We start from the raw sequence: 14,021 nt of genomic DNA, 5'->3' as shown, positions 1-14,021 counted from the left end.
ATATATATATATATATATATACACCCTTCATATATATATATATATATACACACACATTCATACATACATACATACATATATTTGCATTTATTTTATGTCCGTTTTGAAGTATGTTAAGTTTCAAAGTATGTTATAAAATAAAATAAAAGACTTATTTGTTTTCACATTTAGTGTTCATCATTGTGGTAATCTTATATTTTTGTTTTGTAAATTTTTAATTGTATATTTTTGTATTAGTTTACAAAAAACTTTGGTCTACAGATGGCAGCAGTGTGCTTAGCATGCATGTCATTACCAGAGAAGAAGATCGTACTGGGACGTGTTCCGCACTTCCGCACTGTCTATGGTTCCGCACTGTAAACGTGAGAACAGTAAATTCATTATTTTGTTCTATGATCTATAAAATAAAGAGGCATTCATTCAAATATGAAAGATTACATCATGTGGGCACAAAACAATGACTACATATCGAAATATGTAAATAGAGCTAGTATTGAGATCAGTAACGTTACTCAATAAACTTTAATAAAATATTCTCTTCAGGTAAACAAGTGTAATGCAGGGTCAGGTCTTGGTCAATAACTTTTTTCATGTTTTTTGTTTATCTTCCGTAATTTGCCATCAGTCCATAGACACTGATCAGATATAGGCTATTATTTATTGGTATTTTATTTATTGACAGTTTGCATAGGATTAATTATTCTTAATGCATTTCGTAATGTTTCAGAGGGATGGATAAAATCATAACCTGTTTCAACAAGTGCCCAGATGCTTCTGTCCGTCTCATCTGTTTTCCCTGGGCAGGTGGAGGCTCGATCCACTATGCTCGCTGGGCCAAAGCTCTCAACAGCTCTATTGAAGGTAAAGAGATGAATATATAATAGATATGCAGTGATACACAATTTCACCGCCGATAGCGAACTTTGAACATTGGATAACTGTCGTGAGGTAAATGCAAAAAACATAAGGGCTTCTTCTTGAATCTTCTTTTGTGCATTAGTGCATTCAAGCACTCAAGCATTAGTGGAAGGAAGTGGAAGCTGTCACGTCACATTTAAGAGCGAATTTCGTGATAAAATGGACATAATTTGAAAGCTGAGACTTTGTTTCTTATCAGAAGTACTTCAGAAGTATAATCATGGGATTATAAAATGGGAGACAGGCTACAAATAATGTTTGATGTAGGGGAAAACAGCGGACCTACAACCCTGGCATGAACATAGGGTCACACTGCTTTAAAGGGTTAGTTCACCCGAAAATTTAAATTCTTTAAGTTACTCACCCTCATGTCGTTCAAAACCCATAAGACTTTTGTTCATGTTCGTAAGGCAAATGAAGATATTTTTAATGAAATCTGAGTGCTTTCTGTCCCTCCATTGACAGTCTATGCAACTATCACTTTAATGCTTCAAAAAGTTCATAAAGAGATCGTAAAACTAATCAATATGAATTGAGTGGTTTACTCCAAATTTTCTGAATAGACACGACCGTTTTATTTGATGAACAGATTTAATTTAAGCTTTTATATTTACATATAAACATTCATCAACACATACATCTGTAATGGTAAACGGAAGCTCAAGCATTTCTCAGATTTCATTAAAATGAACAGAATGACACCCCTATTGATTAACAGGATATAATCGGCCCTGATCATTGGCTGTGTTTAAATACAGTGAAAGTTGAAATAATTGCTTTTATCAGCTGATACCTATTATTGGTCGCTACATCGGTGCATCCCATGTATATATATATATATATATATATATATATATATATATATATATATATATACATCTGTATGAAACTCTCTTTCATATATATATATATATATACATTTGTAATACATTTTAATTTTTTAAATGGTTAGTTCACCCAAAAATTTAAATTCTGCCATCATTTACTCACCGTCTCATCAATAAGAACGACTCATGTCGTTCCAAACCCGTAAGACTATTGTTCATCTTCGGAACACAAATGAAGATATTTGTAATGAAATCTGAGTGATTTCTGTCTCTTCATTGACAGCTGCGCAACTGCCAATATGAATTGAGCGGTTTAGTCCATATTTTCTGAGGTTAAATGGTGAACAGATTAAATTTAGGCTTTGATTCACATATAAGCATTCATCAACTCACACATCAGTTATGATAAACAGAAGCTCAAGCATGTTCGCTTGACGTGTGAGAACCAATGAGGTTCATTCTCGTGTTACACAGCACGTTTGAGCTTCTGCGAGAACCAATGAGGTTTGTTCTCGCACGTCATCAGGTTTTGGTTGAGCTTCTGCTTATGTTCACTGATCAATGTTTATATGTGAATAAACGCTTAAATTAAAGGCTTAAAGACAATTTTATTATCTTAATTTGATGAACTCAAGATGAATGCAAGTCTTACGGGTTCGGAACAACATTAGGGTGAGTAAATGATGACAGATTTTTCATTTTTGGGTGAACTATCCCTTTAACCTAATTTATTTGAATTGTTCATATATTTTCAGTATACTCAGTTAGACTGCCAGGAAGAGAAGGGAGAACCAAAGAACCATTTTTCCAAAATATGCAGGAAATCATTGATGAAGTCATAGGTGTGATACTTCCACAACTCAAAGAAAAGCCATTTGCACTCTTCGGACATAGGTATGTGAGACTGTTGCTAAAGTATACAGGAAATGGTGACAGGTTTTAAAAAGGTATATAATGTCCTGATCCTGATGTGTAGGGCCAGGACAGTGACAGCATAATAATGCAAATATATATATATATTTTTTTCTGTAGTTTTGGAGCTATGACCTGCTTTGCCTTTGCCGAGCATGTAAAGAAAGTCTGCAATCTTGAGCCGATTCACATGTTTCTCTCTGGAGCTTCTGCACCATATGTAAGTGTGATTTGATCTGTATTGTCATATCTGTCAAATGTGAATGGAATTATGAGAAAACTGCCAGAACCATTTGCCACATGAAAACAAACATGAGGCATGATCACCCCACAGATTATGTGAAATACACAGTATCTTCAAAAACCCCAAAATGAACAGATTTCATAAAAGTTACACAACATTGAGTGGTTAAGCCGATTTTTTTGTTTTTGTTGATATTTTCATTTCTTTCTTTATTAAAAAAATGTGTACTTGTATGTATAAATATATCTAAATGTATTTTTATGTAATAAAATGACATTTTCTGTAAGTCTGTGACAAGACTGCAGGCGCCAAAAAGAAGTGATTTGTCAGATCAAGAGTTTCTTATATGGGTAACTTCTATCGGAGGCACACCACCAGAGATACTGGCCAATGCTGAGCTTGCCAAACTCTTCTTGCCTGCGCTGAAAGCAGACATCGGTGTAATGGACAACTATAGGTGGGTTTTTGAGAAGAAACAGACAAACAAAGTATTTCCTTAGTGTAAAAAACATCAGCATATGTGGCATAAGAACTTACGTCTTTATAATATAATATGTCCGGCAGGTGCAGCAGACCATCAACACCTTTCCTATCATGTCCAGTGTCATGCTTTGACGGAAAAGAAGATGTACCCCATGACTTACAAGGCGAGTGGTTCATTTTTTTACGAACTATAACAATTCTGCAACAGCATGCATGGTTTTGGTTTTATAAAGCCGTCAGCTCGGACCAAACTGGTTATTTGTTCAACGTAATAATAATCACATTTCATGAATGTATTATCATTCTACAAGCTTTAGATTTATGTGTAAGTCTTGTATTGTGTCTCTTTCGCTTTATAGCTTGGAAGAACATGACGAGTGGGGACTTCACTGTGCAGATGCTTCCTGGATCTCACTTTTACTTGAAAGAAGCAGCAAATGAAAAATATATTCTGGACCACATCACAAAACATCTTGAGACAGCAGAGATGGACTATCTATGAAAACTCTCTTTCATTAATCTGACTGCAACCATGATAAATCTATGCCATAACTATTAATGTATTCTTAATTTATATTCTCTAATGGAACACAGTTTGTTGTGATTGTGAAAAAAAAGAGAGAGAACAAACAGAGAGTAAACCAATTAATGCCAGAAGTAATCCATTCCATTAATTAAACACTGAAATGACCAATATATCATGATTATATACTGTATAAACCTATAGGCCTACATACAGATATAGTAATTTTAGAGGATAAAAAGCTGCCATAGGCCTATGAAAATATTTATCAAGTAATCAACCTCAAACCTGTACAAATATATAGCTAAACTATTTGTATGAAATAAAACAGACTGAGCCAGTTGCTTCATGTTTTTTTTTTAATAGTAGCACCCAGGGGTTAAAAAAATTCTCGAAATGTTGGCAAACGTGGTTCTGACAAAAAAAATTGAAAAATGCAAAAGATGTTGTGGGTGACTTGCCACGGCGTTTTTGAATTGTTCTGAGTGTTTTTGTTTTTTGCCTTGCTGTTCTACGGCGTTCACGACGTCGGACCTCGTCACCTCCAAGTGATATTCGGTTCTATTTGCGATTCAACAAAAGCACGTAGCCTATTACTTGCAATAGCTGAGACTAGGGGTCGTAGAGTATGGTACGGTCATATGATGACTGTCTCATTGAGTGAGTAATTGTTGAGTGTTACTATGCTATTTAAATTATTGAAGGAGCTGCGGTTGCGTCGCCCCGTTACCAGGAGACCCGCTTACTGTGTTCCTGCACTCACAGCAGGCAAACAACACTTCTGAAAGTTTCATCCGTCTCGGTAAGTCACAAAGTCAGATAAATGTTTGTGGCGGCTTACAAATGACATGTTGCCTACATTAACTTGTTTTTTAAAAAAAAGGGGAAAAAAGATTTTAACTAAAGTCAAATGTTCATATTTTAGGTACTGAATTCTGTCTAAGGTCTCCACCTAACTTTTTTATTTTGCTGTGTGACAGTTCCATCTTTAAAAAGTTAAAATATTCAATAGTCTCTCAATTACGAGTTCATGAAAAGTAAAAGACGTTAGATGAAGTAGACTATATATCATGTCACTTAAGGAAACATCTTGAAATGTCACTCTATTGCTTTGCTCTATCATTATGATTATATATGATAGCCTGCTATATCTATATATCTTCTTTAGAATGTGACACTGAAGACTGGAGTAATGGCTGATGAATTCAGCCTTGTTTTTCAAATAGAAAACCATTGTTTTAAATTGTAATAATTTTTCACAATATTAGGCTACTTTTTCTGTATTTTTGATCAAATAAATGCAGGGTTGCTCATGAGCAAGCCTTCTTTTGAAAAGATAAATAACATAATATCTTAACAAAATAACATGAAAAGAGAAATAACTTCTTTCAATAACATAAAAAATAGTAATGTTTCCAAACTTTTGACCAGCACTGTATAGGCTTATGTATAAATGTATTGCTGTGGCCTGGAAAAAAATCACAGAACTTTAAGAGCAACATAGCAAAAAACAAATAATTTTTTTTAAAAATACACTCAAATACCACCAGTTTCACAACATTTTTATTATCATACACATACTTATGACAATAAATAAACAAATTAAATAGGAAAGCAATATGTGGGTGTACGTAGGAGAAGATAAAAACAATATATTAGAGAAAAAAAGAATTTGGTGAACATTATAGTGTCTTTATATAGTGCTTTTTGAAAAGCACAAAGCGGGGTAATGAATTTAGGTAACTTCTAATGCCTGTTGGTTTTGGTGATCCTTATATATGTCTGAAGTTGTTTATAAAAAACCAAAATGTTAAGATTTCACCAGTGAATTTGATAAACATTTCTGACATTTTGTCCAATAATAATGATTTTATATAACATTTTATTGATGTATTTCATGCATGAATAACAATCAGAACGGTAAAACACAAACAGAACCTTTAGATTCAGATGGATAACCATTTGCCTGTTTGCCAGAACTACTTCTTTTGTGTTTGTCATCTTGTTTCTATGGGACCAGATACCAGCAAACATGGCCACCCTGAGCTCGAAGCCAAGCTTGCGTTACAGTGTGTCTGACTGGGCAACTAGCAATAAACAGATCTCAGAAGCTGCTGAGCACAAGCGCAATATTTCACACGAGATACGGCAGGCAGGAAGAGATCTGCGTAATGAGACGGCCAATAAGGTAATGCATTAAAGATCAGGGTGGGAAGTTGTTTGGCAGGTCAAAAAATTACTTTATTTTAAGGTGACATGGTTACATTGTACTTATTCAAATAAGTAGGGCCTACTAATATTAATTAACTACATGCACTTACTATAGAGTTACAATTAGAGTTTGGTTTAGGGTTAGTTACTTGTAATTATGCATCATTTACTGTTATTACTATAGTAAGTACATGTAGTAACGTGTCAAAAAATAAAGTGTTACCAAAATTACCACTAATTAACACATTTGTAACACTTTATTTTACAGTGTCCCTTTTACACATCTTACATGTATAGTAACAGTAAATTATGCTTAATTACAAGCAACTACCTATAACCAAACCCTAATTATGCCGAAAGTATATGTAGTTAATTAATGTCCCCCTGTGGTGAAAATCAAGTTTTTAATGTTGTTTATATGCCTATGTGGTGTTTTTAATGTGCTTTAAGAAAAAACATGTGCAAATTCATAAGTCAACACCATTGCTGAGTATTTTCTCCTTAAAACTGCAGTGAACCAAAGACACGGTTTGAAATCGCTGGTGTTTCTGACGTCACAAAGTACCTTGTAACCAATCACATCGATATGTGATCGTCAATATAGATCTCTGAGCTGGTGTGAGTGAGTGGAGGCAGGGCCAATTTCCATATTCAAAGAACAGCTTATACTAAATGAGGCAAGGGTGTACTTACATTCAAGCTATTTTAAGGCACAAAAAACACTTAAATATGTCATTTTGGTGATCAAAGATGAGTTTTAAGGGATAAGATTATTGACTACAGGGGGACTTTAATATTACTCAGTGCTTAAATATATAATTACACTGTAACAAAGACACCTTAAAATAAAGTTTAACCAACAAATTCTTTGTTGTTTTTCTCACTTGATCAGACGAACTGGGAAGAGTATGACAGCAGCCGGCGACTGAGTGACAGAATCAATGACGTCGTACGCTGGAAGGAGAATCTGAAAGCCTGTGCACAGGAAGTGGATACAGAAATGGACGCACTAACCCTGGTGATTAATGTGTCCCTAAAAACGTCTTTTTTTCCCATCTCTTGAAGTTATCAAGTGAAAATATTGATATCAAGAATTAGATTTCTACTAGTAATAATGGCAGTTTTTGATCAGGAATTATATTTCCATTGCACTGTAAAAAGAAAAGAAAAGAAAAGAAAAAGGTTGTTGCCTAAAATTATTAAGTATAATCACCTTGGTTGTTTAAAGTCATTTCAACTTAAATTACATTAAACTGACTTTAAAAAAAATGAGTTAAAAATTTTACAAAATGGCTTAACTAATTTTGATGAGTTAAAGCGATGTAAAAACGTTTTCATATCAAACTTATTCAACTTAATGATTATATAATTTCTTACAGTATATCCACAATGACGTCATCACTCGCAGAAATATGAATTCTTGCAAGAATTAAATTTCAACTAAAAACTATAATTCTTCATATCTGTAATTGTATTTTCCCTAGTTAAATGTCAGCTTAGGCTGCCATTCAAATTCAATTGTTGATATCAAGAATTGATTTCTTACTAGTTGAAATTCCAATTTCACATAATCAGAAATACAATCCTTACCAGTAAAAATCATCATTTTTGATATCAAGAATTACGTGGTTACTAGTACAAATGTCTTGCATAATCTTAAGTATCAGACATACCTGAATGTCTTTACAACACTGAACAATTTTGAGTGAACATGTAAAAACAATTTTCATTCAGAAATTGCTGTAAAGAAACCCCAAGTAACACATTGAATTAAACATGAAACTCTGAAATAGTCTTTAATGTAAAATGTACCATAAACGTTTTTTTTTACAGTGAAGAAATGTGTTGTAAAAAAAATATAATGCAAAATAAATAAATAATGCAATGCAAGAAAAATGTGTCTTCTAAAAAGACAAACAAACAAAAAATCTCAAGTGTATTCATGAACCCATAAATCATTGCTAAGTCCAAGGAGGAGACAGAACGAGCCCTTGCAGCCACTGTTCTGCCCCTTGAAGTCACTGCGGAGTGCTTGACCCTGAGGGAAGGTCGTCGTGGCAAGGAGCTGGTCAGTGACCCTGTAGAAGCTGAACTTAAGAGGGAAGTAGAGGTGATCGATGGAGCACAACGCAGCCTTCAGCAGTGCATCGATCAGGCCTTTGAACAGCTGTGGTAAGTATAGTACAGTCAGATAGACCTTCATTGGTTTGAAGCACTCAATAGCAATCTGCTTGGCATCTTCTCAGATCTTCTCAGTCTTATCAGATCTTCTCAGTCGTCTACAGGAAGCACGGCAACAGCTGACCATTGACCTTCAAGATAAAATAGAGGCGCTTGATGTGGACATGTCATGCTTGTCTCTCACTATACGGTCACCTGAGATCTCCCTGAAGCCCAACCCCACAAGGGTGCCCCCCGGGTGAGTAAATGTGCTATCTTGGTATAATAATAATAATGCCCAGAGAGTATATTATAGGACAATTATAGGTATGTAGACATTATGTATGTAGTTTAAAGTCGGCATAAAAAGGAAGTTGTGATAGTCGATTCTTCCTATTGCGACGTATACCCGAGTGAAAGAGGTTCTCAAACAAGAAAACTGTATTGCCGGATTTGATTTTTGTCCATCAGGAATCGATTGCATCGTTGTGGTTCTATAACGACTAAAACGTGCCTTTGATTAAAGATTACGAGGGCACAATAATGATGTGCACCTACATCATTTATAATATATATTGCAATTTTGTTTTCATGATGACTTTAAATCTCCATTTTTAAATAAATAAACATCAATCCTCTATGATAATAAAATGTAATTATTAGGCAAGGCAAGACAAGTTTATTTATATAGCACATTTCATACACAATGGTAATTCAAAGTGCTTTACATAGAAGAAATTAAAAAAAATCAAAAGAAATAACAATAATTAAAACAGTTTAGAATAAAGAAATTAAAATAATCAAAACAAATAAGAATAATTAAAACAGTTTAGAATAAAAAATAAAAGAGAGTACAGTAAAACAGTCGGACGAACAGTGGCACAGTGCTCATTCAGTAAATGCATAGCTAAACAGATGTGTTTAGCTATGCATTTACTGTTATTGTTATTATTATTATTATTTAAATTATGATGTCATTAAATAAAAAAATCTGTCCTGTTTTTATATTTTAACATACTTAAACTTAAAAATAAATCACTTAAACATGATCAATATACACTCACCGGCCACTTTATTAGGTACCCCATGCTAGTAACGGGTTGGACCCCCTTTTGCCTTCAGAACTGCCTCAATTCTTCGTGGCATAGATTCAACAAGGTGCTGGAAGCATTCCTCAGGGACTTTGGTCCATATTGACATGATGGCATCACACAGTTGGCGCAGATTTGTCGGCTGCACATCCATGATGCGAATCTCCCGTTCCACCACATCCCAAAGATGCTCTATTGGGTTGAGATCTGGTGACTGTGGAGGCCATTTTAGTACAGTGAACTCATTGTCATGTTCAAGAAACCAATTTGAAATGATTAGAGCTTTGTGACATGGTGGAAGTAGCCATCAGAGGATGGGTACATGGTGGCCATAAAGAGATGGACATGGTCAGAAACAATGCTCAGGTAGGCCGTGGCATTTAAACGATGCCCAATTGGCACTAAGGGGCCTAAAGTGTGCCAGGAAAACATCCCCCACACCATTACACCACCACCACCAGCCTGCACAGTGGTAACAAGGCATGATGGTTCCATGTTCTCATTCTGTTTACGCCAAATTCTGACTCTAACATCTGAATGTCTCAACAGAAATCGAGACTCATCAGACCAGGCAACATTTTTCCAGTCTTCAACTGTTCAATTTTGGTGAGCTCTTGCAAATTGTAGCCTCTTTTTCCTATTTGTAGTGGAGATGAGTGGTACCCGGTGGAGTCTTCTGCTGTTGTAGCCCATCCGCCTCAAGGTTGTGCGTGTTGTGGCTTCACAAATGCTTTGCTGCATACCTCGGTTGTAACGAGTGGTTATTTCAGTCACTGTTGCCCTTCTATCAGCTCGAACCAGTCTGGCCATTCTCCTCTGACCTCTGGCATCAACAAGGCATTTCCGCCCACAGAACTGCCGCTCACTGGATGTTTTTTTCTTTTTCGGACCATTCTCTGTAAACCCTAGAGATGGTTGTGCGTGAAAATCCCAGTAGATTAGCAGTTTCTGAAATACTCAGACCAGCCCTTCTGGCACCAACAATCATGCCACGTTCAAAGTCACTCAAATCAACTTTCTTCCCCATACTGATGCTCGGTTTGAACTGCAGGAGATTGTCTTGACCATGTCTACATGCCTAAATGCACTGAGTTGCCGCCATGTGATTGGCTGCTTAGAAATTAAGTGTTAACGAGCAGTTGGACAGGTGTACCTAATAAAGTGGCCGGTGAGTGTATATTTTCCAAATATTAGTAATTTGTAGTTTTTTGTAATTTGATGATGACAAAAAATAAACTATGTACTATTAAATTGCAAACATGATACATTGTAAGCAATAAGGTACGAGAGCCTGTGCTGTATCGTGAATAAATCACGGCTGAAGGGCGTTGTTAGGCACGACGCGAAGCGAAGTTATTATTTACTTATTCAGGATATAGCACTAACCTCATCCTCGAGTACCTTATTGCTTTTATAAAACGGTCACCACACAATACAAATATTAAAGCCGAAAAATATGTAACGTTTTCTATGCAACTTTCATGAAGTAAAATCACTAAAAGTCTTCCTTCCGCTGGAAAAAAATAGTCCCTGGCCGTTGAACGTCCAGCACCTCTCAATAATAAAACACAGCTATTGACCAATCAGAATCAAGGATTGTAACTAACCGTTTTATAAATATAAATTATAAATATAATGTACTATTTTGTTCACTTTGTTTGCAGTTCCACAACTCCTCAGCAGTGGGAGCAGTTCAGCCGATACAATATTACTCGAGCCAAAGAAGAGATGCAGGCCTCTGTGCAAATAAGAGAGAATAACAGCATCACAAGAGCACAGGTGCAACACCTGGACTACAGATTTAATCGTTTAGTGTATTTAAAAGCTTGATTTAAAATATTCAAGGAACTTATTGACTTGTAGTTGAACAACAGTATTTAGTATGATCACCATTTACTATATAGGCTACATGCCTCTTCTCTCTTAGGTGCAGAATGAGCTGGAAGCCCAACGAATGGCCGTGGAGTTTGCTCTCCGTAAGCGAACTCACCACCAGGAACAAGCCCATCATGAAATGCAATGGCAGCTGAAAACTGTGAGGCTTCATCCTGATTCTCCCCCTCTTTTTTAATATTTTTCTGGTGGTTTTGAATATGCAATGAAACACAGAGCATCTTGGCCACAGCATACTAACCACATATGAACTGTCATACAAAGTAATAAGTGGTTAAAGAAAGTGCTTTACACTCAATTGAAATGTGAATGTGGAAGTTCAGTAATGAAATATAGGTTAGTTGGTCATTATTCTCAAATAAACCCCACAGGGTGATAAAATGAGGCATCAACCTGAGTTTGTTTTGCGATAATGACCAGCTGACTGCATAATATCCTCTTATTATATGACTTCCAACCCAAAAAATCAATTTGAGTGTATACTATTTGATTATGTGAGAAGTCAGACTTTGCCGTGATATGAGCGACACGATCTAGCACTGTGTTGGAAATTGTTTGTTAGGGACAATATAGGCAATTATTCCAAAATATCTGATAGCAGAATGATGCGATTGATCAGTCAGAAACAAGTATTCCAGATTGCCATGTTGTAATGGATGAATACAGCATTTTTCTTTCTTTCAATTTGTCCCACTGTCTCTCAGACTCAGGATGAGATTGCTGAGCTGGAGAAGGACATTAGTGGCCTGGAGGAGGACATGCATGCCAAGATGGCTCCTCTAAAGCTGGTCCACACCCGTCTGGAGAACAGGATAAAGAGGCCCGGCATGGACCTGTGCCGAGATGAGGTAAACTCCACAACCAGTTGAGTGGAAACATGCATAAAGGTGCAGTCACAGTGAATTTTTTTGTTCATCGGAGTGGTCCAAGACCCTAGGACTTTTGTCTCACTTGAACCACGAATACACACACACACACAAAATTGACTGGAGTGGTGACAAATCTTTCCCTCGTGGATCAATTTGACCCCCTTAGGAATGAATGGAATGCGAGGAATGCTTCAGTACACATAGAAAAACCTAAAAATGCTCAAAATTCAAACTAAAAATGCTAAAACTTTACCAAAAAATGATTTTATAATGTCTACATGTGTATCTGAATGCATACTGAAGCGAACTGACTTTAGGACCCAACGAAATATAGAGCTGAAGGAATGTGAAGAATGTGCCTAAATTATTATTTATTTATCATTTATTGATAAAATCGAGTAATTTAAAGGTAAATAAAATATTATCAAAATGAAATGAAATAAGCTTTCTGGATAAAAAAAAAAAAAAAAAAGTATAATTCTAGGGCTTCGGATCATTTTGACCCGCGAGCGAAGGATTTGTTGCAAAGTGCGAGGGAAGGATGAGGTTACAGCAAATCCATTACAAATCCTTTCGCCCTCACACAAAATACCTGAACGTGTGGATTCCTATTGAAATGACTGTATTTTGGCTGCGAAAATTCAGTGAACAACTCAAACCATGAAATTCCTGATCGGATGGATTCCCATCCACCTTATTTTGCACTGCGAAAATATTGTCTGTGAATATGTGAGACTTCCGATTTATTAACTGCATTAGATACATTTATGAAGGTAAAATGATGACATAAAGAATCGCATGCGCAGGGTAAGTTTTGTGAAAGTAACAAAGTCCAGTAAATAGTAAATTTATCTGCGCTACAAACCAGTGTGTTTATGAATATGATGAGAAATGAATAGGATAAGAAATACCAGTTTGCAATATCAAGCAGCATAACGGGCTGTTTTTGTACAGCTAAAATATCTGGGATGACACTGGAAGCCTCACACAATCAAGTTACGAATGGCCACGCTTGCTCTTATGGTAAAAATAAGATGGAATGAAATGACTGGATTTTGCCGAACAACAGTAAATCAGATTGCACTTCATGTCATCTGCAATGATGCTTGACCTTTGTTCTAGTTAATTAATATCACCCACTGAAATACAAACACAATCCATCTTAATCTGCTGTGTTTTGATTGGTTATCTCATAACTTATTACTCACAGGTACAGTTTGGTTTGGTGGATGAAGCCAAGCAACTGGAAGCTGCCATTCTAGCACTGAGACAGAAGCTAGCACAGGCCCAGTGAGTCCAATTCCTCCTTTCATTTATATAAATAATGCAAATGCAAAAGGAATCTGAACATCTTTGAAACTGTCTTATCCATGACCAGGCACTCTATGCAGGCTCTGAAGCAGCATGAAGCTCAAATGATAGAGGATCTGTCTCGTAAGCAGGATGCCCTGTCGCTGGAGCAGCGCAGCAGCCAGACCCGCCAGCACCTGACTCTGGGGGTCCAGACTCAGGGTCTGCGTTCAGCTGTGGTGCCACTCACCAACTCTAGCGGCAGATTCAAGCTGGACCTCGCTTGAGTCGCCGTCCTGGTTCTTACCCCATACTTAAAGGGATAGTTCACTTTGAAATTAATTTTTGGTATGTTTTAGCTTACCTCAAGGGCATCCAAGATGTAGGTGTCTTTGTTTCCGCAGTAGTTTCAATTTCCAAATTAAACATTATTTAATGACTCGTAAATGTAAGTACACATTGATGGCCTAAGACACGAAACGAGCGGTTTGTGTGAGAAAACGAACAGAATTTATATCGTTTTTACCTCTTGTAACCACAGCCACGTCCAAGTGATCTGAGGGCGCGGGCGCTTCGGTCTGCGCAAGCACCAGAAAGCGC

General features: G+C 36.3%; 2 protein-coding genes across 3 annotated transcripts; both read left to right on the top strand.

Annotated features, from left to right (window-relative positions):
* The first annotated feature begins 335 nt into the window (after positions 1 to 335).
* On the top strand, positions 336 to 3,939 carry olah (oleoyl-ACP hydrolase). 2 transcript variants are annotated; one of them, XM_056264154.1, is made up of 7 exons: positions 336 to 364; positions 723 to 861; positions 2,501 to 2,639; positions 2,778 to 2,877; positions 3,189 to 3,358; positions 3,466 to 3,548; positions 3,744 to 3,939. In XM_056264154.1, the coding sequence occupies exons 1-7, from the start codon at positions 344 to 346 to the stop codon at positions 3,884 to 3,886; spliced, it is 795 nt and encodes a 264-aa protein (XP_056120129.1). In that variant the 5' UTR covers positions 336 to 343; the 3' UTR covers positions 3,887 to 3,939. The 2 variants fall into 2 exon arrangements, with proteins under 2 accessions (XP_056120129.1, XP_056120130.1); XM_056264155.1 differs by having other exon boundaries at positions 347 to 362; positions 728 to 861.
* A 528-nt stretch (positions 3,940 to 4,467) lies between these two features.
* On the top strand, positions 4,468 to 13,739 carry tekt2 (tektin 2 (testicular)). Its single transcript, XM_056264192.1, has 10 exons — positions 4,468 to 4,709; positions 5,928 to 6,095; positions 7,011 to 7,136; positions 8,085 to 8,290; positions 8,394 to 8,537; positions 11,034 to 11,148; positions 11,297 to 11,404; positions 11,967 to 12,110; positions 13,342 to 13,421; positions 13,510 to 13,739. The coding sequence occupies exons 2-10, from the start codon at positions 5,940 to 5,942 to the stop codon at positions 13,706 to 13,708; spliced, it is 1,278 nt and encodes a 425-aa protein (XP_056120167.1). The 5' UTR covers positions 4,468 to 4,709; positions 5,928 to 5,939; the 3' UTR covers positions 13,709 to 13,739.
* The last annotated feature ends 282 nt before the right edge of the window (positions 13,740 to 14,021 follow it).

The sequence above is a fragment of the Rhinichthys klamathensis genome, unplaced genomic scaffold, assembly GCF_029890125.1.
Source record: "Rhinichthys klamathensis goyatoka isolate OS25496 unplaced genomic scaffold, OSU_Roscu_1.1 h1tg000217l_1, whole genome shotgun sequence".
Classification (NCBI taxonomy): domain Eukaryota; kingdom Metazoa; phylum Chordata; class Actinopteri; order Cypriniformes; family Leuciscidae; genus Rhinichthys; species Rhinichthys klamathensis.
This window is presented reverse-complemented; position numbering and strand designations above follow the sequence as displayed.